The 24,816-nt window shown below is 50.9% G+C and overlaps 1 protein-coding gene across 1 annotated transcript in view; it reads right to left on the bottom strand.

Annotated features, from left to right (window-relative positions):
* Positions 1–24,003, bottom strand: part of ST14 (ST14 transmembrane serine protease matriptase) — a 50,809-nt gene extending 26,806 nt beyond the window's left edge. Inside the window, exon 1 of the mRNA XM_055095102.2 lies at positions 23,671–24,003. Within this exon, the coding sequence (XP_054951077.1) occupies positions 23,671–23,751 (81 nt within the window). The 5' untranslated portion in view covers positions 23,752–24,003. The remainder of the gene's footprint in view (positions 1–23,670) is intronic.
* Between the last annotated feature and the right edge of the window lie 813 nt (positions 24,004–24,816).

Raw genomic sequence — 24,816 nt, 5'->3', positions numbered from 1 at the left:
AGGCTGGGTTTTCTTTAGACATCTGGTGGCCTCTGGTAGTCTAATCATATTTAAGAATGAGAAAACACAGATTTCGGCTATACTCTGAACAGACCGTGTATGTGTATATATGTATAAGAAATGTAGGCCGGGTGTGGTGGCTCACGCCTGTAATCCCAGCACTTTGGGAGGCCGAGGCAGGCAGATCACCTGAGGTCAGGAGGTCAAGACCAGCCTGGCCAACGTGGTGAAACCCCATCTCTACTAAAAATACAAAAAAATTAGCCAGGCGTGGTGGTGGACGCCTGTAATCCCAGCTACTCGGGGGGCTGAGGCAGGAGAGTCGCTTGAACCCAGGAGGCAGAGGTTGCAGTGAGCCAAAATCGTGCCATTACACTCCAGCCTGGGCAACAAGAGCGAGACTCCATTTCAAAAAAAAAAAAAGTAACAAAAGTGGCTGGGCGCGGTGGCTCATGCCTGTAATCCCAGCATTTTTGGAGGCCAAGGTGGGTGGATCACCTAGGTCAGGAGTTCGAGACCACCCTGGCCAACATGGGGAAACTCCATCTCTACAAAAAATATAAAAAATTAGCCGGGTGTGGTGGCGGACACCTGTTATCCCAGCTATTCGGGAGGCTGAAGTACAAGAGTTGCTTGAACCTGGGAGGCGGAGATTGCAGTGAGCCGAGATCACACCACTGCACTCCAGCCTGGGCAACAGAGTGAGACTCGGTCTCAAAAAAAAAAAAAAGATATTTAACAAAAGGGCCAGGCATGGTGGCTCACACTTGCACTGTGAAAGGCCAAGGTGGGCAGATCACTTGAGCCCAGGAGTTCGAGACCAGCATAGCCAACATGGCTAAACCCAATTCAAAGGGCTCAGTGAATGGTAAGAAAGACAGCAATACAAAAAACTAGCCAGACATGGCAGCATGCACCTGTAGTCCTGGCTACTCGGGAGGTTGAGGCAGGAGGATGATCTGAACCCAGGGAGGCTGAGGCTGCAGTGAGCCATAGTCATACCACTGCCCTCCTGCCTGGGCGAGACAGAGACAGCAAAACCTCATCTCAAAAAAAAAAAAAAAAAAGGAAAGAAAGAAACAAAGAAAAAAAGAAATGTAATGAAATAATAATTTATCATGTTTAGATGTATATCCAATTCACAGGGTAATTTCACAACCATTTTCTTACTGGATCTTCATGACAGTCCTGTGACTCATTCAAGACCGGCTGGTGCTATCACCCGTGTTATATAAAGAAGGCAGGGAAGAATGCTGATTTTGCAAGGTCACCCGGCACTTGGTGGCAGATCCAGAATCTGATCCTGGTTTACCGCCTCCCAGTGTGGTTAGGTTCCAGAATTCTGGGAGCAAGGATTCAGGGAAACAGAAGACAGAGACTCCCATGAGAAGGGGTAAGGTGGCTGAGGGCATTGACCCAGGGGTCACCCCAGGCTCTGCCACGGAGCGAGGCTGTCAGCAGTGGCGCTAGCTCAATGGTGGGTCCTCTGTCCTCCCTGCAGTGTGAGTTCTGTGGCTCCACCCAGCCTAAAAGTGCTGTCTAATCAGTAACTGGGCTGCTTCCTTTTATAACCTTAGCTCTTGGCTCCATTTTCAGGTGTAACAGAGATACTGTTGCATAATCCCATCGTTTTATTGATAAGAACACTGAGGATGAAAGAGAGGGAGTGGCCTGTCCAAGGTCACAAAGTTAATAAAGTCAGTGAAGCAGCAAAGCTCTTTTAACTCCTGGGTGGGGGAGGTGGGAGGGGGAGGTCTCAGGGAACTCCCATCCACTTAGACACTTAGACAACTGTAGGCATAACACCTCTCTACCGGGCCACAGCCGACAGGAGAGATCCTATGCCTGCGCCTGCTTTCACTTCTCCTGTCTCTCTTTCTTAAAAGTAAACATCTTTGCAGGTGCACACATAAAACGGTGCTATGAAGCCAGGTGTGTCTGCTTACCATAAACACAGATAGAGGCCATGTAAATATCACAGCCTCTTCCTGCTGGCCCACTGTAGTTAGATCCTGGCCAAAGGACCCAGAAACACAGCTCGGCTCCAGGCCACTCAGACAAGGGAACGAGGAATGACTTCCAGGCGGGAGGTTGGGGATAAAGGGCTCAGGACAAGCAGGGTACAGACCCTAAAGGGCCAGGATCTAACAGGGACCACCACCATCTCACCCAGCAGGGGCAAGATCAGACCACCATCCCACCCAGCAGGGACGGATCAGACCACCACCATCCCACCAAGCAGGGACGGATCAGACCACCACCATCCCATCCAGCAGGGACCACTGCCATCCCACCCAACAGGGGCGAGATCAGACCACCATCCCACCCAGCAGGGATGGATCAGACCACCACCATCCCACCCAGCAGGGACGGATCAGACCACCACCATCCCATCCAGCAGGGACCACTGCCATCCCACCCAACAGGGGCGAGATCAGACCACTATCCCACCCAGCAGGGACGAGATCAGATCACCACCATCCCACTCAGCAGGGACCACCGCCATCCCACCCAGCAGGGACAAAATCAGACCACCGCCATCCCATCCAGCAGGGACAAGATCAGACCACCACCATCTCACCCAAGAGGGACCACTGCCATCCCACCCAGCAGGGATGAGATCGGACCATTGCCATCTCACCCAACTTTCTGCAGGGAGCGAAGGGTCAGATCCAGAAACCCGGGAAGGGGAAGTGGAGAGGTCCTAGAGCACGCCCTATTTCATCTTATCTCATTGTCTGAGGCACACTAGAGCAACTGATGCATATCCTCCCCAAGGCCGGGCTCTCCAAAACGAAAAGAAAAAAAACACTGATTTCTAGAGGGCCAAAAAAGAGACCTATTTTATTTGATAATATAGGAAAGATTCTTGCAGCCAGCCTACTCCCATTAAGTCAGAGAAACTCACCAGGGCTGAAAGCTAAATGCTGAGCCAACAAAACTCTGTGTGAGTCAACCAGAGAATCCTCCCTCTGAGAGGAACGCTCTCCTGGTTCCTCAAACACACACTAAGACCTGCCACTGAGTGCAAACTCCCCAGGGCCCACGACCCCACTGGCTCTGGGGACCAACAAGTCCAAAGCCAGAATTTGCCATGGGCTGCTCAGAGCATGGTTATCCTTAGAGAAAAACAATGGGGAAGGGCCCCTACACTTACCAACAACAAAAATACTACCAACTGCACACAAAGCCACACAAGATTCCAACCAAAGCAGACAGGGAAAAATGAAGCTTCGGGCCAGACCCTTTCTAAAGATCGTTCCTCATGTGGCTGAGGTTGGGTGTGATCTGCTGGGAAGGAAGCGGCTGGACCTGGAAACCTCAAAAGGCCCCTTGGAATCCTGGGGAGGGACCGTGAAGGGCAGTCACATGACAATGGGTAACCTGCTTCTGAGGCTGAAGATCAAGGTCAAGGGGCAGAGGCGATGCCACCAGCTAGGGACACAGCTGTGCTGCCCAGACCTGAGACGAGGACGGGGTGGCTGGATTTGTGTGCTGCTGCCAAGTGCCACTGATTCGTGGCCAAGGCTCTTGACTGACACGCTCGGTGACTCCAAGGTGGGACGGATTTCAATCCCATGATGTCATCACCCCCACCAGGGTCAAGAGAACCATAAACTATCCCTGTAAGTGTTCAAGCGAGAAAGGAAAGTAGAGCCTGAGCACCTGCAAGGGTTTCCCCGGGGAAGAAAGCATTCTGTGGCAGGTCGAAGATGCCTTCCTTTGCAAGGGAAAGACCGAGCCAGCACAACCTCGTGGCCGCTCCCTGCCCGACTGGCTAAAGGTTGTGCTGGATCCTGGCCAGATTCCCCGGAAACCCAGCACGGCTCAAGCCCACCTCAGATGACAGCAGGGAATGACTGCCAAGAACAAACTCTGTGTTTGTCCCCTGGGCAATGCTGAGCTGAGAATGATACCAGAGGCATGTTGCAGGAAGGCCTCTTCATCAGGCTGCTGTTCATAAAAGGGACCTGTCTCCGGCTAGGAGGGACCCCACATAGACAGGCCCTCCCCAGTTAAATCAGCAGCCCCGGGGAAGCTCCAGCAGCTGTGCACAGAGCAGGCGGTCAGCAGGCTCCTGAGGGCGGGACTTCACCCCACCTGCCACCATGGCAGTCCAGGGCCGAGCACGGGGCCTCATAAAAGAGGACACTTGAGTGCTTATCTGGGGATGACCGATGGGCAAATGAGAAAGGAAAGGAAAGCCCATACTGGAATCCTCCCACCCACTCCCCAACCAGGGGTAATCGATCTCTCTAGAAGCCAATTTTCACGAAACCTGCAAAAGCCTATGGTTCCCATTGATCGCAACCCCCAGCATTTCCTGGACTTGTCTGGTCATGAAAAAGAACAATAAAAATCAACTGAAACAAATGCAGTGTTTGTTCCACATCCAGATTCCCAAGCCCCTCTCCCTGGAGATGCTGATGTCATGTATCAGGAGCAGGGCCTCGGATGTGGAAGTTTTTATCAAGTGCCCCAGGTCATTCTTGGGAACCTGAAAGTTGGAGAAACTCCACCCACCATTTCCAGGAGGCTCACCCCTTCCTGTCACCAGGAGGAGAAGCTGGATTAGAGTCTCAGCTGGTCTATTTTGAGCAACCACTTGGGATGAAGGGAAGCTGCTGTGCCAGGTCGAACTTTGCTTCCACGCCCTGGGGACCCTCCCACAATTGGTTATAAGCATCGTCCCAGAAGTCCCTGAGGCTATCACTTTTCCCAGAAATACACACTCCAGCTCCTCCTGGGAGAGCACAGGGCCAGCTGCAGGCCCAGCCAGCTGCTGGCAGACACCCCAAAACCCCGGCCCACCCACCTTTCCCTTTGACCCGTCACCGCCCTCAGCCGCCCCGCCAGAAGGAGCTGCTGGAAAACAGGTGGGGCTGCAGGGCCCCAAGGAAGATCCAGAACTATCTGTAGATCTGTAACCCCAGCCCATCAGGGGAACACAAAGCTGACCCATGGCCAAGAACTCCCACTGAAGGAAGTAAACCACAAGTCCCCACACCTGGTTACAGCCTGAAGGAAAGTCCCCCAGGGCCTGACTCAGCCAGCTGTGAGGACGCTGTCAACACAGAAACCCAGTGGTTCTCTGCCAGCGAGCAGCCAGCTCCTGCAGGTTTCAAGTCCCGTCCCAACTCCCAGCACTGCCCAGGGCTCTCCCCACGCAGCCCAAGGGACCAGGAGCCTTGTACAGAGCACCCTTGACATAAGTAACGCCATCTTAGAAAAAGACTTCATCTTACATTTTATAGGGCACTTTGCCAACAGGGACAAGACATTTTGCTTAGTAAGTAAAGACTACATCCAACCAGAAAAGGGAATACACAAGCACACTCCTTCACTGTTGGTCCAGAGGACTCTGTGGCCATAAAAAGAGCAGGACTTCGGCAGCTCAAGGTGCCCTCTTCACTGACACCATTTTGCTGTCATTCGTGATAAGCACCCAGCATCTGCCAACGAAGGCTCTGCCAACATCAGAAACTCTTCCCGGCAAGACCGACAAATGACCCAGCTCACCCCAGGAGACTCTTTTTATCTTCGTGGCTCTTCCCGGACGGGTTTGTTAACCCTTTTTCCTATCCCCTTTCTCTTGATGTTAAATGTTACTTTGATGTGGAATGTTTAATCTATACTTTTATATATTGGTTAAGAATATTATTATGTACAGTTTGCAATATTGGCTGGAGTGGTTTGAGCCTGTGTGCCTGAGGCTCTGACTACGGAGTGAACAGGAAGTACTAAGGAGAGCTGTCTCTTTGGGAACTCCATGCGGCTCGTGCCTTGTGTGATTGAAGTCACATCAATGAGTCTGACCTTGTGGAAAGACACAAAGGTGCATGGACCTGGTTAGGACCTCGCACCGCTCATGAGAATTGGCACAGTCAGCTTACTGGGCATAGGTGGTATAGTCAATGCTAAGGCCAAAGCCTCCACTAAAACTTAAATTAGAAATCAAGCCGTTTGAAAAAACAAACTGCCACCCTCTTCAAAAAGAGACGTCATCTCACTTCACCTTGAAAGTCTAGCTCCCTGAGGAAAACCTCAGGTGATGAGGTTCTTTACCCAGGTCCTGTAGCTCCAAGAGCTGACAAGGTCTCGGCTGATGCCAGGCTAGGAAGCTAGTGGGGCCAGAAAGGCTCATAGCAAGCATGGTCTCAGCTTAGGAGATGGCGATTGGCAAAACAAAAAAAAATTTTTTTTTGAGACGGAGTTTCGCTCTTGTCGCCCAGGCTGGAGTGCAATGGCGCCATATCGGCTCACCACAACCTCCACCTCCCAGGTTCAAGCGGTTCTCCTGCCTCAGCCTCCCAAGTAGCTGGGATTACAGGCACCTGCCACCGCGCCTGGCTAATTTTTGTATTTTTAGTACAGACAGGGTTTCACCATGTTTGCCAGGATGGTCTTGATCTCTTGAACTTGTGATCTGCCCGCCTCAGCCTCCCAAAGTGCTGGGATTACAGGCGTGAGCCACCGCGCCCGGCCTAAAAACAAATTTTTAACTCGGCTGAAAGAAGAGGAAGCCAATTATTGCATAACCCCTACTCATCCGGTTGGCTAAGGTGGGAAATCGAACCATTGCCCAAATAGAGTTGGAAGTCAGAAAGACTCCCCATATGACCCCCTGAGGATGTACAGTCAGACTTGAGGACCGTAAAAATGTTAAGCCCCGCCAGGCACGGTGGCTCATGCCTGTAATCCCAGCACTCTGGGAGGCCAAGGCAGGTGGATCACGAGGTCAGGAGATCGAGATCATCTTGGCTAACACGGTGAAATCCCATCCCTACTAAAAATACAAAAAATTAGCCAGGTGCGGTGGTATGGGCCTGTAGTCCCAGCTACTCAGGAGGCTGAAGCAGGGGAATCACTAGAACCCAGGAGGCAGAGGTTGCAGTGAACCGAGATCATGCCACTGCACTCCAGCCTGGGTGACAGAGTGAGACTCCGTCTCAAAAAAAAAAAAAAAAAAAAGTTAAGCCCTAAAAGAAAAAATCCCTGTACTTTTAATGCAAAGTATCTCACAGATTGCCAGACAGGCAAAGAGCCAGCTCAAGGAATTTTAAGGAAAAGTAGGTCGGGTGCGGTGGCTCAAGCCTGTAATCCCACCACTTTGGGAGGCCGAGGCAGGCGGATCATGAGGTCAGGAGATCGAGACTATCCTGGCTAACAGGGTGAAACCCCATCTCTACTAAAAATACAAAAAATTAGCTGGGTGTGGTGGTGGGCACCTGTAGTCCCAGCTACTCGGCAGGCTGAGGCAGGAGAACGGTGTGAACCCGGGAAGTGGAGCTTGCAGTGAGCCGAGATTGCGCCACGGCACTCCAGCCTGGGCAACACAGCGAGACTCTGTCTGAAAAAAGAAAAAGAAAAAGAAAAGAAAAAGAAAAAAAAAAAGGAAAAGTAAATCCCTGTCAGGGGTAACTTTTAGGGAGGAACCCCTGGGACCAAGGGAACCCCCTGCAGAGAACTTAGGACATTACAATGACTCTTGGGGTGGGTATATACAGCAAGACCTATAATAACTAGAAAAAGAGGTACCAATGATAACTACGAGAATCACAGTCCTCAGGACACCAGTGAGGACGGAGACTACACCACAGCAGAGTTACTGAAACTGAGAACAGATTTTTGCCAAAGACAGAGCACAGATGCAGACTGGCCCCTCCATCTGTGGGAGAATGGAGCAGACACCACGGCACTATCAGGCACAGAAACGCATCGCATCCCTACACGAGCAGGAAACTGTCATGAGCTATTGTAAAACTACCAAACCATAAACCATTAGAACCACAAATCAGCCAAGGCTGGATGTGGTGGCTCACGCCTGTAATTTCAGTACTTTGGGAGGCTGAGGCAGGTGGATCACCTGAGGTCAGGAGTTTGAAACCAGCCTGGCCAACATGATGAAACTCCATCTCTACTAAAAATACAAAATTAGCTGGATGTGGTGGCACACGCCTGTAGTCCCAGCTACTCGGGAGGCTGAGACAGGAGAATCGCTTGAACCCAGGGGGTGGAGGTTGCAGTGAGCCGAGATCGCACCATTGCACTCCAGCCTGGGCAAGAAAGAGTGAGACTCCAGGCCAGGTGTGGTGGCTCACGCCTGTAATCCCACCAGCACTTTGGGAGGCCAAGGTGGGCAGATCACCTGAGGTCAGGAGTTCGAGACCAGCCTGACCAACATGGAGAAACCCCGTCTCTACTAAAAATACAAAAAATTAGCCGGGCATGGTGGCACATGCCTGTAATCCCAGCTACTCGGGAGGCTGAGGTGGGAGAATCACTTGAACCTGGGAGATGGAGGTTGGGATGAGCCGAGATTGCGCCATTGCACTTCAGCCTGGGCAACAAGAACAAAACTCCATCTCAAAAACAAAAAGAGAGAGAGAGAGAAAGAGAGAGAGGAAAAGAAAAGAAAAGAGTGATATTCCATCTCAAAAAAAACAAAAACAAAAAAAAAACCCACCAATCAGCCAAGATATGTTCTAGCCCTCTGGGACTGGATCACATCAGCCTGGAGATCTGTCCACCCATATTCAGACCCAACAAAATCTGGAGACGGACTTGAAAAAATCTAACACAAGGACAAACGAATCCAAGAAAATCAGCTATCTTAGGGATGGCATGTGATAGATATAATGAATTTGCCATTCCGCTTGAAATTCCAGTCATAAATGGAATTCAGAGAACACTTCTGTTAGGAGTACCACCTAACCTGCAGTTCTCCTACATGAATGCTCTCTCGGCATGCAGAGCCATGCAAGATATACTAGACTCGTAATTATCAGGTACCCATAAGGTAACATTTATGGCAAAACCTGAAAAACATACCAAGAGAAAGGGGATAGGAAAAAGGGCTAATGAACCAGTCCAGGGAGAGCCACGAAGACAAAAAAAGTCTGGGCTGGGCTAGGCTGGCTGGTTCATCAGTCTTTCAGGGAAGAGTCTGTAATGTGGGCAGAGCCTTTGGCAGTGGATGTTGGGTGCTTATCACCAGTGACAGCAGAGGGTGAACTGCCAAAGTCCTGCTCTTTTTATGGCCACAGAGTCCTCTGGTGAGGACTGACAGTGGAGGAGGATGCTTGTCTGTTTGGATGCAGTCTTTAAATTTATCAAGCAAAACACCTTGTCCTTGTGGGCAAAGTGCCCTATGAAATGGAAGATGAAGTCTTTTTCTAAGATGGAGTTACTTATGTCAAGGGTGGCTCTATACGGGGAGTTGGTAATAACTGCCACCCCCACCCCCACCCCACACCCACACACCCCACCCCCAGGAGAAGCAGCAGAGGGCCCAGGAGAGCAACACTGGATTTGGAGTCAGATAGATTTGGGTTCAAAATTCAGCTCTGCCACACTTTCAGCTATCTGGGTTTTTGATAAATTTTCCTCTCTTAACCCTTTTCTCATCTGAAAATGAAGCCTAGCGGCTGTAAGAATTGGACGTGATATTTCCTGAAAACACCTACATGGCACAAAGATGTCCAAAAATAATGAGTGTATTTGCTGTGGCCACCGCCTCCCTCACCTGGCTGTGGGCCCCCAGGAGGAGGGATGGGACAATCCCTTGGGAGACCTCAGAGGTGGAAAAGCAGCTCCTGGGGCTGCAGCCTGTGGGCAGACTCCCTCCTCCTGCTGCTGTGGGTCTGTCCGTGGTTTTGAATCCCTAACTTGTCTTAAAGAATGATCCAGAGGCCCTCTGTGTCCTGCTCCTGCTTCAAGCCAATTGTTTCATTATTTTCAGGCTCTGCAAAAAAAGTATTTGAAACAAGGTTTTCATTGTCTTAAAAAATGTTTTTGGAAACTACCAGAAGCTTTATGTGTAAGCTGAGGCCCAGAGCATGCTGCGACCTGGCCAGCACTCTCTGGTCTTGTGGGGTAAACCACCCATGGGTGCAAGTGGGTAGGGACACCCTGGCTGGCCTTCTGCTCTCTCCCAGAGAGAGTGAACAGAGGGGTTACAGAGAAGCGGGACAGCAGCAGAGCCCTCCTGGAGCCATGGGTCAGGACAGAGTGACAAGGGCGGGTAGATGTGGGCCAGCCAAGGATTGGCCCCTGGAATCCTGGAAAGACCTGCCAGGTCGCTCCTCACTAAGGCCCACACTACAGACTTGTGCTGCTAAGGTCTTTCATTTTTTTTGTTGGAGGGTGTTCGATTTTTTTTTTTTGAGACAGAGTCTCGCTCTGTCACGCAGTCTGGAGTGCAGTGGCACCATCTTAGCTCACCACAACCTCCGCCTCCCAGGTTCTAGCGATTCTCCTGCCTCAGCCTCCCGAGTAGCTGGGACTACAGGTGCCCGCCACAACGCCTGGCTAATTTTTGTATTTTTGGTAAAGACAGGATTTCGCCATTTGGCCAGGCTGGTCTCGACTCCTGACCTCAGGTGATCTGCTCGCCTCGGCCTCCCAAAGTACTGGGATTACAGGCGTGAGCCACCGCGCCCAGCCTTTCAGTTTGTTTTGAAGTTTGAATCTGAACTTCAGCTGCTCCACCAGACCAGAGGGAGGAATTGGGCTGCCTGGCTTTTGGCAGATGGATAAACAGTGGGTGGAGAAATTAAAATCAAAGAGAGACAGTAGGTAGGCCTCAGTCATTAGCAGGAATTAGCTAATTATGTTCTATTTGGAAGGCCATAAGTGGTTATTAACCCACTTTTAAGAGGGGAAAACTGAGGCACAGAGAAAAGTATTTGCCCCAGCAGCTCAGGGCTCTCAGTCCTGACCACTCGCACGGTGACGCCACAGCCTCCCCTGCACCAGCTCCCCAGAAAGGAAAGAAGAGAGTTGTGTCAGGCAGTCCTCACTGAAGCTGGTTCTTTGCCCTCCTATAGGGTCCCACTGCAGATGCGTGAGGCTTGTACACAGCACCCTTGACATAAATAACTCCATCCTAGAAAACGACCTCATCTTATGTTTCACTTTGTCAACAGGGACAAGATGTTTTGCAAATAAATAAACACGGCATCCAACCAGACAAGGACATACACACTCCTCCACTGTCTGTCCTCAGTAGAGGGCTCTGTGGCCATAGGAAGAGGACAGCAATGGCCGGGCGCGGTGGTTCACGCCTGTAGTCCCAGCACTTTGGGAGGCTGAGGCGGGCGGATCATGAGATTAGGAGATCGAGACCATCCTGGCTAACACGGTGAAACCCCGTCTCTACTAAAAATACAAAAAATTAGCCGGGTGTGGTGGTGGGCACCTGTAGTCCCAGCTACTGGGGAGGCTGAGGCAGGAGAAAAGCGTGAACCTGGGAGGCAGAGCTTGCAGTGAGTCGAGATCGCGCCACTGCACTCCAGCCTGGGTGGCAGACTGAGACTCTGTCTCAAAAAAAAAAAAAAAAAAAAAAAAAAGAGGACAGCCAGGCACAGTGGCTCATGCCTGGAATCCCAGCACTTTGGCAGGCTGAGGTGGGAGGATTGCTTGAGCCCTGGAATTTGAGACAAGCCTGGGCAATGCAGTGAGACCCCCATCTCTACAAAAATTTTTTTAAAAAATTAGCTTAGCATGGTGGCACAGCTACTCAGCGGGCTGATGTGGGAGGATCACTTGAGCCTGGGATGTCAAGGCTGCAGTGAGCTGTGATCACGCCACTGCACTCCAGCTTGGGCAACAGAGCAAGACCCTGTCTCAAAAAAAAAAGCAACCAAAAGAAACAAAAAAACAAAACAAGAGAAAAGAGCAAGACTTCAGCAGCTTGAAATGGCTGTCTTAATTGACACTATCTTGCTGTCACTCATGATAAGCACCTAGCATCTGCCAGCGAAGCCTCTGCCAACATCAGAAACTCTTCCCCACGAAACCGACAGACTGCCCAGGCCAGGGCAGGAGGGTCTTTTTGTCTTCGTGGCTCTCCCTGGACTGGTTCATTAACCCTTTTTCCTAACCCCTTTCTCTTGATGATAAATGTTACTTTGATGTGGGATGTTTCATCTATACATTTATATATTGATTAAGTATATGATTATGTATGGCTTGCAATGTTGACTGACTTGTGGAGTGGCTTCAGCCTGTGTGCCCGAGGCTCTGCCTCCTGAGTGAACAGGAAGTACTAAGGAGAATTGTCTTTTTGGGAACTCCATGTGGCTAGTGGTGTTTATGATTGAAATTGCATCAATAAAAGTCTGACCTTGTGGAAAGACACAAACGTGCGGGGACCTGGTTATCTTTGATCTTGCACCACTCACGAGACCCCCCCCCAATATTGCAGAAAAGCGAACTGAAGCCCAGAGAGATCATGCTCTGCAGATCCAGCGAGCCCACTTCTGAGTATTTATCCAAAGGAAGGAATTGAAACCAGGATCTGAAGAGAGAGCTGCATCCTACGCTCACTGCAGCACTGTTCACAGAAGCCAAGGTGTGGGAACAACCCAAGCATTCCTTAGCGAATGAATGGATACACAAAAGGTGGTCCATACCTTCAATAAGAGATCTTGTATTAAGTGTTCTTATCACAAAATAGTAATTATTATTATAAATAAATAGAATAATAGATAAAGAGGGCAGGAGGAAACTTTGGAAGGTGATGGATATTTTGCAGCCTAACTTATGGGATGGTATCACTGGTGTTTCCATACATCCACACTCATCAGGTTGTACACATTAAATGGAAACAAAAGAAACAAAAAACAAGAGAAAAGAGCAGGATGTCAGTAGCTTGAAATGGCTGTCTTAATTGACACTATCTTGCTGTCATTCGTGATAAGCACAACAGCAGTATCATCCGTGGATCTTATTCAGATTTCCCGTTTCACTGCTACTCATGTGAATATTAAGTTCCATTCTGTCATTGCTAGCATAGGCCCCTGTCTGTAATGTCACAAAAAGGTACAGCTTTTTGCATATCAATCATACCTCAATAAAGTAGTCTAAATCAATAAATACAGTGTTGATTTCAAAAACAAAAAAAAAAGGAACACTCTGCAAAACTCTATCTACTACAAAACCCACTTCTTGGGCCCAAGAGACGGGCCCCTGCTGTGCCCACCACTGTATATGGGTCGTCACTCCTTTAACATTGGTCTACGGGCACTGGCTCCCCCAACTCTGACGCTGGCTCTAGCCAGAAAGGCCCCCAAGCCTGTTAGGAACCCATCTGCCTGCTCGGAATGGCTGGGCTCCCCTACCGCCTACCGAACCTGCTGCCCTCCAGCACACAGGCCAAAGCTGAGCCTTGCCAGGAATCCTCCCGGGACCACAACAAGCCACCGTACTTTCTCCCTGGGGCCTCACCTCTTCCCCAACCTGCACCATGCTGGGTGGACCAGGAAGTCCTGGCTGGTCACAGTGCCCCGGTTTCCTCTTCCTACTGCCTCTCTCCCTCCCCCTCCACCCTCAACCTTGCCCAGAGTTAGCACTTGATTGACTAATTGATGGGTTGATGGAAGGTCTTCTCTCCCCATAGCCAGACTTAGGCAGCCTCCCCAGGGCAGGCTGGAATAATCTGCCAGTTGCCAAGTGCCCTAAACCAAGAAGGGGAAAAAATACTCAGTCCACACCTCAGGGCTCTGCTGACAGTCCCCCAGGCTCTCTGGGGTCAGACCTGGCCTGGCCACCCACTGTCCTCAGGCCCCATTTAAGGTTCGACTTTGCTGGATCTCTCCTGGTCCTCAGTTCAGTGTGTCGCCCCCAAAACACACACACCAGGACATAACCTCTTTTGCCAATTCTAGCCGGAAAATTCCATCTCTGCCTCTTCGATCCCACTAAGTTTGCACCAGCCCTCTCCTTATGTGCCAAAGACCTACTTCCCGGCCCAGCTGCCCCAGCTTCCTCCTGCCCCAAGTCACCGGACTCAGAGCAGAAGCATCTGCCTGCAGCAGCACAAACAGGCAGATCCCCCAAAACCCGACAAGAGAAACAAGAGGTGCAGCCAGCACCTAGTAACTTCTTTTCATTCGTTTTCTTGACTTTTTATTAAATCCACATTCTGATTTCACGAGCTAGTGTGCCTTTCATTACTGACATTTTTATGGAGATACTTGTAGATTCCCATACAGTTGTAGGAAATCATACTGAGATCCTTGCCCAGTTTCTCCCAATAGTCACACCTCATAAAACTCTATCATAATACCACAACAGCAGTATCATCCGCGGATCTTATTCAGACTTCCCGTTTCACTGCTACTCACGTAAGTATTAAGTTCCATCTATGTCATCGCTAGCGTAGTCCCCTGTCTCTGGCATCACAGTCAACATTCTGAACAGCTCCAACACGAGGATGCCCATGGCCTTCTGTAACCACAGCCACCTCCCTCCTGTCCCCCACCCCTTCAGCTCCACAATCGCTAATCTGTCCTCTACTACTAACATGGTGTCATTTCAAAAATTATGTTATATAGGCCGGGCGTGGTGGCTCACGCCTGTAATCCCAGCACTTTGGAAGGCCAAGGTGGGTGGATCACCTGAGGTCAGGATTTCAAGACCAGCCTGGCCAACATGGCGAAACCCTGCCTCTACTAAAAATACAAAAATTAGCTGGGTGTGGTGGCACACACCTGTAGTCCCAGCTACTCAGGAGGCTGAGGCAGGAGAATCGCTTGAACCCGGGAGGTGGAGGTTGCAGTGAGCCCAGATCACACCGCTGTACTCCAGCCTGGGACAGAGCAGGACTCTGTCTCAAAAAAAAAAACAAAAAAAAAAAACCCCATTATATTATATAAATAAATAATATGGTATGTATGGGACTGTTGGCTTTTTTTTAACTGCACAAAATTCCCTGGTGGTCTTTCAAGTTGTTGCATCCATCAGCTTGTTCCTTTTCAGTGCTGAGTCATATTTCATGGCACGGAGGTGCCATGGTCTGTTTCTGACTTGGTGGACCCAGGGATCCGCAGAAGCTAGTGGGAAAAACCCAAGCCTGCCTGCAGCCTCTAGAACTGGGTAAGTTCTAAAACACTCTTCCACGGCTACAAATCTGAGCACCTGTTTTGGGGAAAGGACCAACTATGCAAACAGAGGGGCCCCACCCCCAGGGGAGGGCACCAGGAAGTCTGTGTCCTCTATTAGAACCAGATTCTATCCTGGGGGAATAGGATACAAGCAAGGGGAGAACTGCTGGATCTACCCTTGAAATGGGATTCTCAGAGCCGAGACAGATTCTGCAGGGCGTGTCACCCACCTCTCATCCTCGCAAGACCATCCTTTTGGAAGAAATAGCATTTTCCTTAGTACGAGTATTAGGAAGCTCTTCCTTCCACCAAGTGTGATCAGCACTGCAATCACCTCTGCACTAATTAGCACTGCAACAGAACCAGCCTAGTTTCCCCACTCAGGAGATGCTCCAGTGGAAGCTCTACATCGGTGCTCGTGTGCTCTCTCAGTCTGCACCTCCTCTGGCTAAACATGCTCAACTCCTCTGATCATTCAAACAAAATGTTGTCTAAACCCTGGCCATCCGGTTCCATCTCACCCTTAGTCATCTTCCCTTGAAGACACCGTTTCCAGAATTCACCAGCATAACCCACAAGAGGTCTGACTAGCGTGGCCTCCACAGGGTCTGCTTGCCAATTACCTTCCTCATTCTGTTCGCTCTTTTTCTATTAATTGTCCAATGATGCATTCAAGTAACACACCCAAACAATAAAACGATTAAAATAAGAAGATGGAAAGAATATGTTCCCTTGATGAAAGCTTATAAGGCAATCAAAAGTGGTTTTTCAAAAAGTAGATAATGACATGGAAAAGCTATCTAAGATAGAATGTTAAATGAAAAAAATAGGCTGGGCACGGTGGCTCATGCCTGCAATCCAAGCACTTTGGGAGTTCAAGGCAGGTAGACCACTTGAGGCCAGGATTCAAGACCAGCCTGGCCCATATGGTGAAACCGCCATCTCTACTAAAAATACAAAAATTAGCCTGGCGCAGTGGCGCACACCTGTAATTCCAGCTGCTTGGAAGGCTGAGGCAGGAGAATTGCTCAAACCCGGGAGGCAGAGGTTGCAGTAAGCCGAGATCGCGCCACTGCACTCCAGCCTAGGCGACAGAGCAAGACCCTATCTCAGAAAAAAAAAAAATAGTCACTCCTGCCCTTCGAAATTCAGCTCAGGCATCTCCTTGGAGTAATTCTGGGAGATCCCTCTCCAAGAGCTCCCTCCCAGGCTCCTGTGATAGGGGAGGGAAGGGGGTCTGTCTTGCTCCACAAATCTAGCATGAGGTACGATATCTAATAAATGTTTGATAAGTTCATTAATAAAATCTTGTCTTTACTGCGGAGTGGAATTAGTGATGATTCCATTTGAAGGAGAATAGGTGTGCACACAAACAGCAGAACACGCACACAAGACTTGTGGGAGAATATAAACAAAACTATTTATAGAGGCTCTAAAATCTGGGAGAGGGAATTTCAGGAGTTTCACATTTTACACTGTACATTTCTATATTGTGTGACTTCAAAAAGAAAAGCTTCCTAAATGTGATAATAAGGAAAAAAAATTTTTTTAGAAAACATGCATAGGCAATACCAAATTGTTAAAATGTCTTTGTAGGGGTATTTGTGTCATTTTTATTAAAAAAAAATTTTTTTTGAGACAGAGTCTCGCTCTGTCACCCAGGCTGGAGTGCAATGGCACGATCTCGGCTCACTGCAACCTCCACCTCCCAGGTTCAAGTGATTCTCCTCTCTCAGTCTCCTGAGTAGCTAGGATTACAGGTGCCCACCGCCATGCCTGGCTAATTTTTGGATTTTTAGTGGAGATGGGGTTTCACCATGTTGGCCAGGCTAGTCTTGAACTCCTGACCTCAAGTGATCCATCGGCCCTGGCCTCTCAAAGTGCTGGGATTACAGGCATGAACCACCGCGCCCGGCCTCATTTTTAAATTCTTACTACTTATCTGAGTTGGCCAAGTTTTCTTTAAATATGTATATATTAGCCTTTTAATAATAACTTTAAAAGGTATAACCAAATAAAAACATAGGGGGAAGAAAGCACACTTCGACTTTGGGCAGTCACACTTCCATGCCTGATCTCTCCTGGGCTCACTGTCAACTCAGAACTCTGGGTCTCATGGTTTCTGCTCCATGGTTGAGGGAGGTGGTTCAGTGAGCAAAGCACTGACTCCTGACCCAGACGGATGCATTCTGCTCAGCGCAGCCTATCAGTCTGTCCAGATGCTCTGACTCATAATCAAGTCATACAAGGTATCAGCCTTTCCCTCCCAGCTGGTGTCATCTGTGGAGCTGATAGGCAAATGCCCCAAGTCCTCATCTGAGCTGTTACTAAATAAGAAATGGCACAGAACCCAGGAAGGGGTGACGAGCAGCCTGAGGTCACCACCCAAAGTGACGTGGATTCAAGAACAGACCCCCCCCTTAGGCACAGCCTTTCAATCAGACACAAGCCTACCAGAACTTCGATCCTCCAGCACCCAGGGCTCCACACCCAGCAGACAGGAGGCCAATAAAACACCTTGTCCAGGATACAAGTGGTGTGTGCACAACGACCAACTAGACACATTGAACCACAGACAGCAAGGAGGGGAAAGAGGCGTGAAAAGTGATTTGTTGGCAGAGGTGGGTGAATTGGTTTTCATTTTAAAACTTCCGCCATAATTTTTAATCATATGTATAATACATAGAGCTGTGTCTATGTAAAGCATGTTGAAATCACAACTCCAGCTGTGCTCCTGGTCCACCAGCTAAGGAACCTCATCAAAAGGGGAAACCAGACAAGCTGGTCTACGATGTTTGTAGCACACCAGCACTGGCACCGGGTGATCACCACTTCCTTTTTATGTGCTCACAGCCCTCTGTGAATAACATGTTCTAGCAGTTTGCTGGGGATACGCAACCTTCACCATCATCTCAGGAATACAATTTTATAATGGCATGGTGGTGAGCTCCCAGGCTTTGAAGTTGCGCAGATCTGAGTTTGAATTCTTGCTCTACTTCTTACTGCCTTTACACAAACCCTTTGAGCCTCAGTATTCTCATCTGTGAACTGGGCATTTTTTCCCCCACACAGCTGTTGTGAGGGTAAAGTGAGGTCAGGAATTGAAGTGCAGATATTTAGTGAAAGGTAGAAATAACTGTCATCACATTCTTCTCCACCCTTTCGACATCGCCACCACCATCATCATCCCCACCACCACCTCAGCATCACCAACATGGGCCAAAAAGAGTCAAAGGATCCAAGATTTTGATCAGTTAGCCAACTATCACAGGATTCGGGGGAAAATCCCAAAATATTGCTAAGCCCAGGCAGAATAGGGAAATTCTGAAAATATGAGCATCTGAGACAGAATTTTTAGCAGGGAGCTGCCTCTGGAAAGATTCTTAACAAAGCAAAAAGGGCAACTACTACCCATGAGCTCTGAGCAAACCCCAAACACACTTCTCACCACTGCCAACCAGGCCAGGCTAAGAACTCTGAGAATTCTGTAAGTTTCTATTCCCATCCTACCAAATGGTTTCTATAATTTAGTCCCAGGCATCTCAGAAACATCCTGAGAAGAGAAATCCAGTTTCTTACCCAAATCTGATGAATTGTCAACCTTTAGTATTCCATCCCCTCCTGAACCCTGTGGGCTGACAGCCCTGTTCCGCATGTCACAGCCCACATAGGATATGACAGGGCCAGACTACCTGGGCTCCAATCTAGATTCCGCCACTATTTTGCTCTGCGACCTCAGGCAAGTTACTTAGCCTCCCTGTGCTCCATTTTCCTCACCTATAAAAAGGTAATAACAATAAGGCTGGGCCGGGCGTGGTGGCTCACGCCTGTAATCCCAGCACTTTGGGAGGCCGAGGTGGGCAGATCACCTGATCTCAGGAGTTTGAGACCAGCCTGACCGACATGGAGAAACCCCATCTCTACTAAAAATACAACATTAGCCGTGCATGGTGGTGCATGCCTGTAATCCCAGCTACTCGGGAGGCTGAGGCAGGAGAATCGCTTGAATCCAGGAGGCAGAGGTTGTGGTGAGCTGAGATCACACCATTGCACTCCAGCTGGGCAAAAAGAGCGAAACTCCATCTCAAAATAATAATAATAATAATAATAATAATAATAATAAGGCTGGGTGTGGGGGCTCACACTTGTAGTCCCAGCGCTTTTGGAGGCTGAGGTGGGCAGATCACTTGAGCCCAGGAGTTCAAGACCAGCTTGGGCAACATAGCAAGACCCTGCCTCTACAAAAAATACAAAAATTAGTCAGACGTGCTGGTGCCCACCTGTAGTCCCAGCTACTGAGAAAGCTGAGGCAGGAGGATTGCTTGAGCCGGGAGGTCAAAGTGGCAGTGAGCCATGATTGCACCATTGCACTCCAGCCTGGGTGACAGAGGGAGACCCTGTCTAAAAAAAAAAAAAAAGTAATAACAACACTTGTCTCTGAGAAGGGTAATACTTGGTCTCAAAGACTAGTAAGACCACATCTTACTTCCCTTCAGCCATGCCTGACCCAGGACTAGGTACACAGTTAGTTCAATGAAGCTTGGCAAGAAAAAAGACAAGCAGCCAGCCATGCTCAATAAATGCTAACGATTATTAGTGTTCATCATTATTAGTATTCTAGACACTCCAGTAATCATTGCACAATATCAGAAGCAACATCATCTTCAGGACCTGGGCTCCCAGGGGACTCTGTCACGTTTCCCTTCCTCTTCCAAAGACAACTTCTCTTTTAAAAGAGACATGAGCCACCAGCCTTGGCAGAACCACAGACCAGAGAGGGAGCAGACATCAGGGAACTTGAGGGCCACAGTGTTCCGAGGGATAGAAGCCACTGGCCACAGCAATAGGCAGTCTGGTAGTCTGGTTCCCAGGGAGCAGAGTGAGGGTCAGGTAGGGGGAGGGAGCTGTGACTCGTTCTCCTTCCGCAGCCGGTGACAACGTGGCAACAGGCCAGCAAGTCAGCTCTGAGCAGGTCCACCCTCTGACCATTTCCACTGCGAGCAGGCGAAGGCAGCCATCAAACTAGGGGCATCTTCTCCTCTTCCTCAGTTTTCTCAACCCCTAAACGAGGAATTTCCAGGTGTTCTCAGGACCAAGGCAGAGGGAAGGCTCCAGAAAGCCCCTGGAGAAGGCAGATTTCCGGTCCACTCCAGCAGCTGAAGCCCCACCTACAGGACAATCCTAGCTTCCTGCTGCTTTCTGCCTTCCCAACCCTCTTCCTCACCCACTGCACACACCTGCCCAGCACATGCTCTAGAGAACAAAAAAGGCAGTTCTCTAAAGTTTTATGTGGGCACAGTGGCTCACACCTATAATCCCAACTACTTAGAAGTCTGAGACAAGGAGGATCGATCACCTGGGCCCAAGAGTTTGCGTCCAGCCTGGGCAACATAGCAAGACCCCCGTGTCTAAAAAACAAAACAAAATAAAAGTTTAATTTTCTATGGTGGGAGGGGCAGGGGATGAGAAGAAGAAAGGGATATGCAGCTGGCACACATTTTCTTTTCATAGAAAGATCTTTCTCCTAGAAGCTGGGTAAAGCAGGGGAATGAAAATCAGAAGGTCTTAGGAAGAGGTCTCTGTTGCTGGCGAGCAGTTCCTTGAATCCTTGGGGCACTTCCCTGTGTTTGGCAGGGCAGGACGGCTCCTCTGTGAGGTCAGGGCCCCACTGACAGCCTGGGTTCTCAGCCTCTCGACAGGCGTCCTACTGATACTATATGATCTTGCTTGTCTCAAGTCCCTTTCAACTCAAAAACTCAAGCTGCATCATTTGAACACCACACTGCAACTTACAAAGGGCTTTCATATAAAGTACCCCTCTTAATCCTTTCAACAAACCTGGAACATATATGTCATCCCCATTTTATAGCCACAGAAACCAAGGCTTAGAGATATTGGGTAACATCTCTGAGATCACGTGGCTAGACAAGGCGGCCCCGGGTCTTGGCTGCATGTTACCTCCTGCCACTACATCACAGATGCCTGCAGCCCTAATTTGCTGACCTGGCCCTTCCAGCCTGGGTTAGAGAGATGCCATGTGCTCACCCAGTGCATATAGAGAAGCTAGTACTCATGAGTCAGAATTTAGTTCCCTGTATCCCACACTACTTTGGGTGGTCCCAAGGACAGGGGCTGTGAGTCTAGGGTCTCCCTCACTGCTATTTCCCAGCACCTGGCACAGGCTCAGTCAGTGGGTTACCTAGCAGATATTGTTATGTGAATGAATGCCTGAATGGTTGACAAATTAACAAGCAGGTGACCCTCTGAATAGCCAGAGGTGTACATCCTGGCCCCTAGACATCTGATTTTGGCCACACAACATCCGATTTTTCCAACCTTGGTCTCTGGATGCCTAAGGGATGCTGAGTCTTACCTAGGGCAATCGTGATCTGAAAAGGAACCAGTGGATGTCAAGGCAGCTTCATATTCACCATCAAATACTCAACAGGAATCAAGACCCTCAGGGAGGCAGGCTTCCTGGTTCTCATTAACGGCCATAAGAAGTGGCATCTGTTTCCCTGCTTGCTCGCAGGCAGGGCTCACACCATCCCCAGATGCAGTAACGTGCATCAGGACTCTGAAGGCCATGCAGAACACTTGATGGGAACAGCAGGGGTGGGGCAGCGGCCACACCACCAGCCTTGGGAAGGGGACAGCCAGATACAAATACCACCAAACAAGGGTGCACGGATGGATGCAACTGGGGACAAGGAACCCAGAAACAACAGCACCCTGTGGGCCAGGCTCTGCTGACCCAGAGAGTAAACCCAGGGGCAGCAGCCACACCTCCCGGCCGGGGATGGAGATCCTAGCTGCAAACACACACTACAGGGTGATCCCAGGGACTGGGATTTCTGGTGAGGCCAGGGATGGGAGGAATCTGCAAGACATGGAAATGAGCTTCAGCCAATTTCCTCTGGACACTCCGCCTCGCAGCTAACTTTGGCATTCGTCTCAGTTTCGCTCTCAAGACTGGATGTTCTTTAAAGGAAACAACCACATCTTACTGGTCTCTGAGAGCCTTCCCTTCACCCATGCCTGGCCCGGGACTAGGTACTGAGTTAGTTCAATAAAGCTCGGCAGGAGAAAAGACAAAGAGCAAGCCAAGAGAATGAAAATGGCAGAGGGGGAAGGAACAGCCCAAGGGCGCAGAGAGCAAATGAGCTTCGCAGAGGAGGAGGAAATGAGCAGGGACGGGGGAAACTAAAGCCAGGGCTTGCAGGTGACAAGACAAGTCCGCTGAATGTGGGATCCTGGGGGTGAGTGGAAGGTGAGCCCCAGCCTGGCTGCTTGTCAGGTGGTGAGATGGCTCAGAGAGGAGGCTGGACCACACGACCAGGAAGACCCTGCTTTCCCCGTGTGGGCAGGAGAGTCCTAGAAAGGGAAGTCAGGGAGAACAAACTTGGGGTGGGGGCACCGGACTGCCCTGAAATAACAAATTCCAAACAGCACGTTCTCTGCTGAAGAGGCAGGGAGTCTAGAACCCCAAGTAGGCAATTAGCAAGGACACAAACAATTACAGCAAGGAAGAGAAGGTGAATCTGCCTCACAGCAGGGCACAGGCACAGCCAGGGGAAGGGCCCAAGCCTTCAGGTCCACTGGAAGCTTTCCTCCTTGTTGAGGGTGAAAAGTGGAGAAAATAGCAGAGCCCAGCCCCAGGTCCTGTCTGTGGTGCAGGCAGCCTCCAAAGCCCCAGCGTCTGATTTTCTGCAAGCTCCCTAGGTCGGGATGCTGCTTGGACAAAAGGAATTGATCTGAGACAGCACCAAAATCAGGCCTGACTTAGGGAGCAACGGCGGAGACTATGGAGCCCAGGGGCACCCGGAAGGAGGGGAGAAAGGGAGGGTTGGCAGGGCAGGGAGGCCATCATTTGCAGAGGAGCAAAACTCTCTGCCACACAGCCCCTGCCTCTCAGCGCCGCCCTGACCTGGTATGCCCTGGCCTTCCAGGAAACCTGGGGGTCTGCGTTGGACAGAGAGGGTAGAGACCTGGCTGCTGGTCCCGCCCGGGCACTACCACCTAGGTGGGTCCGTCAATGAAGTGACTAGCGACCCATCCCCAACTCCATACAGGAACATGTAATCTTTCTGAGATCTTTCAATAGGTCTTTCATTGTTCTTTCTGCCAAAGAAGAGCTTCCTGTTTCGGTACTTCGCAAAAGGCTCAAGACATGTGTGTTCCCACATCCCTTCCCATACAGCCGCCTTCCCAAAGGGCTCCATCCCCTCTCGAGGAGCCCAGGCAAGCCCAACTCTGGAGTTCTTAGCTCCAGCCCGTATGGCAGCCAAAGCCCTGGCCTCCCAGTTGTCCTCTGCGAGGTCCCAAAGCGCCTTTTGACGGGGAAGGAGAGAGACGAAAGAAACTTTCTGCAGAGGCCAAGGATGGCTGAGACTCCAAACCCTCCTCAAATTTCACTTCCTCCCAAATAACCCCACTCCAAGCCCCTGGTTTCTTCCAGATGTTCACTAACAGCGCGAGAGTCATGGAGGGGCCGAGACGGAGCCCCTTTTTTCAACTCAGGGAAAGAAAGGACCGAGGGCGCAGGAAGGCCCAGGGGCTTCCCGCCTCCCCCTGGCGGGGCGCAGCCGGTCCGGTACCAAAGGTCCGGCCAGCCCCGCCCGCCCGCGGCCCGGCACCCGCTGAACAGGAAATTCCACCTGTGCGCCCAGAGCTCGGCCACCGACCGACACGCCAGGGGAGCCGGCCGAGCCCAGCGCCGCGCTGCAGGGAGGGTCGGGCGGGCGGAGCTTCCCAGCGCGCCGGGTCCCCGGCCCGCGCTCACCTCGTGCCGCGAGTTGTACTTGAGTCCCGCGCCGAAGTCCTTCGGGCCCCCTCCGCCCTTGCGGGCCCGATCGCTCCCCATGGTCCCCGAGGCCGCTCGCGGGTCTCAGAGGCGTCGTCCCTGCCGGCGGCCGGCTCCCATGGCCCGCAGGGCGCGGGGCGCGGGGCGCAGGCGGCGGGGTTCCGGGCAGGCCCAGCGCGCCCGACCGGCGGCGGTGCCCTCGCTCTGGCGCGCTCTCTCTCCCTCTTCCTCTTTCTCCGGCTGCAGCTCCGCTCTCACACTCCGGCCCGGCCCGCGCAGGTAGTTTCAGGGTGTGGCCTCGGCCCGCCCAGCCCGCCGCGCTCGCCTGCGCACCTGCCCGGCTCACCTGCCCGCCCCCGCCGGCCCTGGGGGAGGCTCCACCCCTCGGCTCTGGGCCTGAAGGTGAGGGGGCCTCACTCGGGTGGTGGTCGCTAAGGCCCTCACCATCACCACGACGGCGTTCACCCACCCCTCTGGCCCTCGCAGGGGCCCTGCCCCGGGAGGGCAGCCCTTTATCCACCTCCTTGATGCCAACCATCTTTTCCCTCCTCCCTCATGCGCCTCCGGTCTCTCCCCTTCACCTTGCTCACTTTGCTACAGGACAAAATCGCATTTATGAACCCCCCAAAACCAAACAGAAACCAGAACCGCCCCTGGCCCAGCCTCCTGTTCTCCAGGCGGGAGGCGCTTGCTGGCCTGCGCCCGGCTACCCTGGGGAGGCCCAGTGACATGAGCTGTGCCACCAGATGCCCTCTGAGCCATCCCAACGCCCCTCGCCCACTTGCAGCATCTGATGCTTCCTCAAATGCCCCCTTTCCCTGGATTCCGGTCCTCCTTTCTAGTCCTAAATGTCATGATTCCCAAAGTTCTCCCTTCAGTTTCATCCCTTTCTTCTCTAGGCTTTTTCTCTTGGCAGCACGTCTCATCTTACGACCTCAGAAAGGAAAACCTCCCTCCCAGCACAGACACCACCAAGGAGTGCCAGTTCTGCCTTAGCGGTCGCCTGGGGACGTCTCCATTTATGTTCTACTGTATTCTGTAGCCAATGAACATTACCAAGCACACACTAGGCGCTAAGCACTGTCCTGGGTACAGGGAAACAGGAGTGAACAAAATAAAAATCCC

Source organism: Pan paniscus, chromosome 9 (assembly GCF_029289425.2).
Source record: "Pan paniscus chromosome 9, NHGRI_mPanPan1-v2.0_pri, whole genome shotgun sequence".
Lineage (NCBI taxonomy): Eukaryota > Metazoa > Chordata > Mammalia > Primates > Hominidae > Pan > Pan paniscus.
This window is presented reverse-complemented; position numbering and strand designations above follow the sequence as displayed.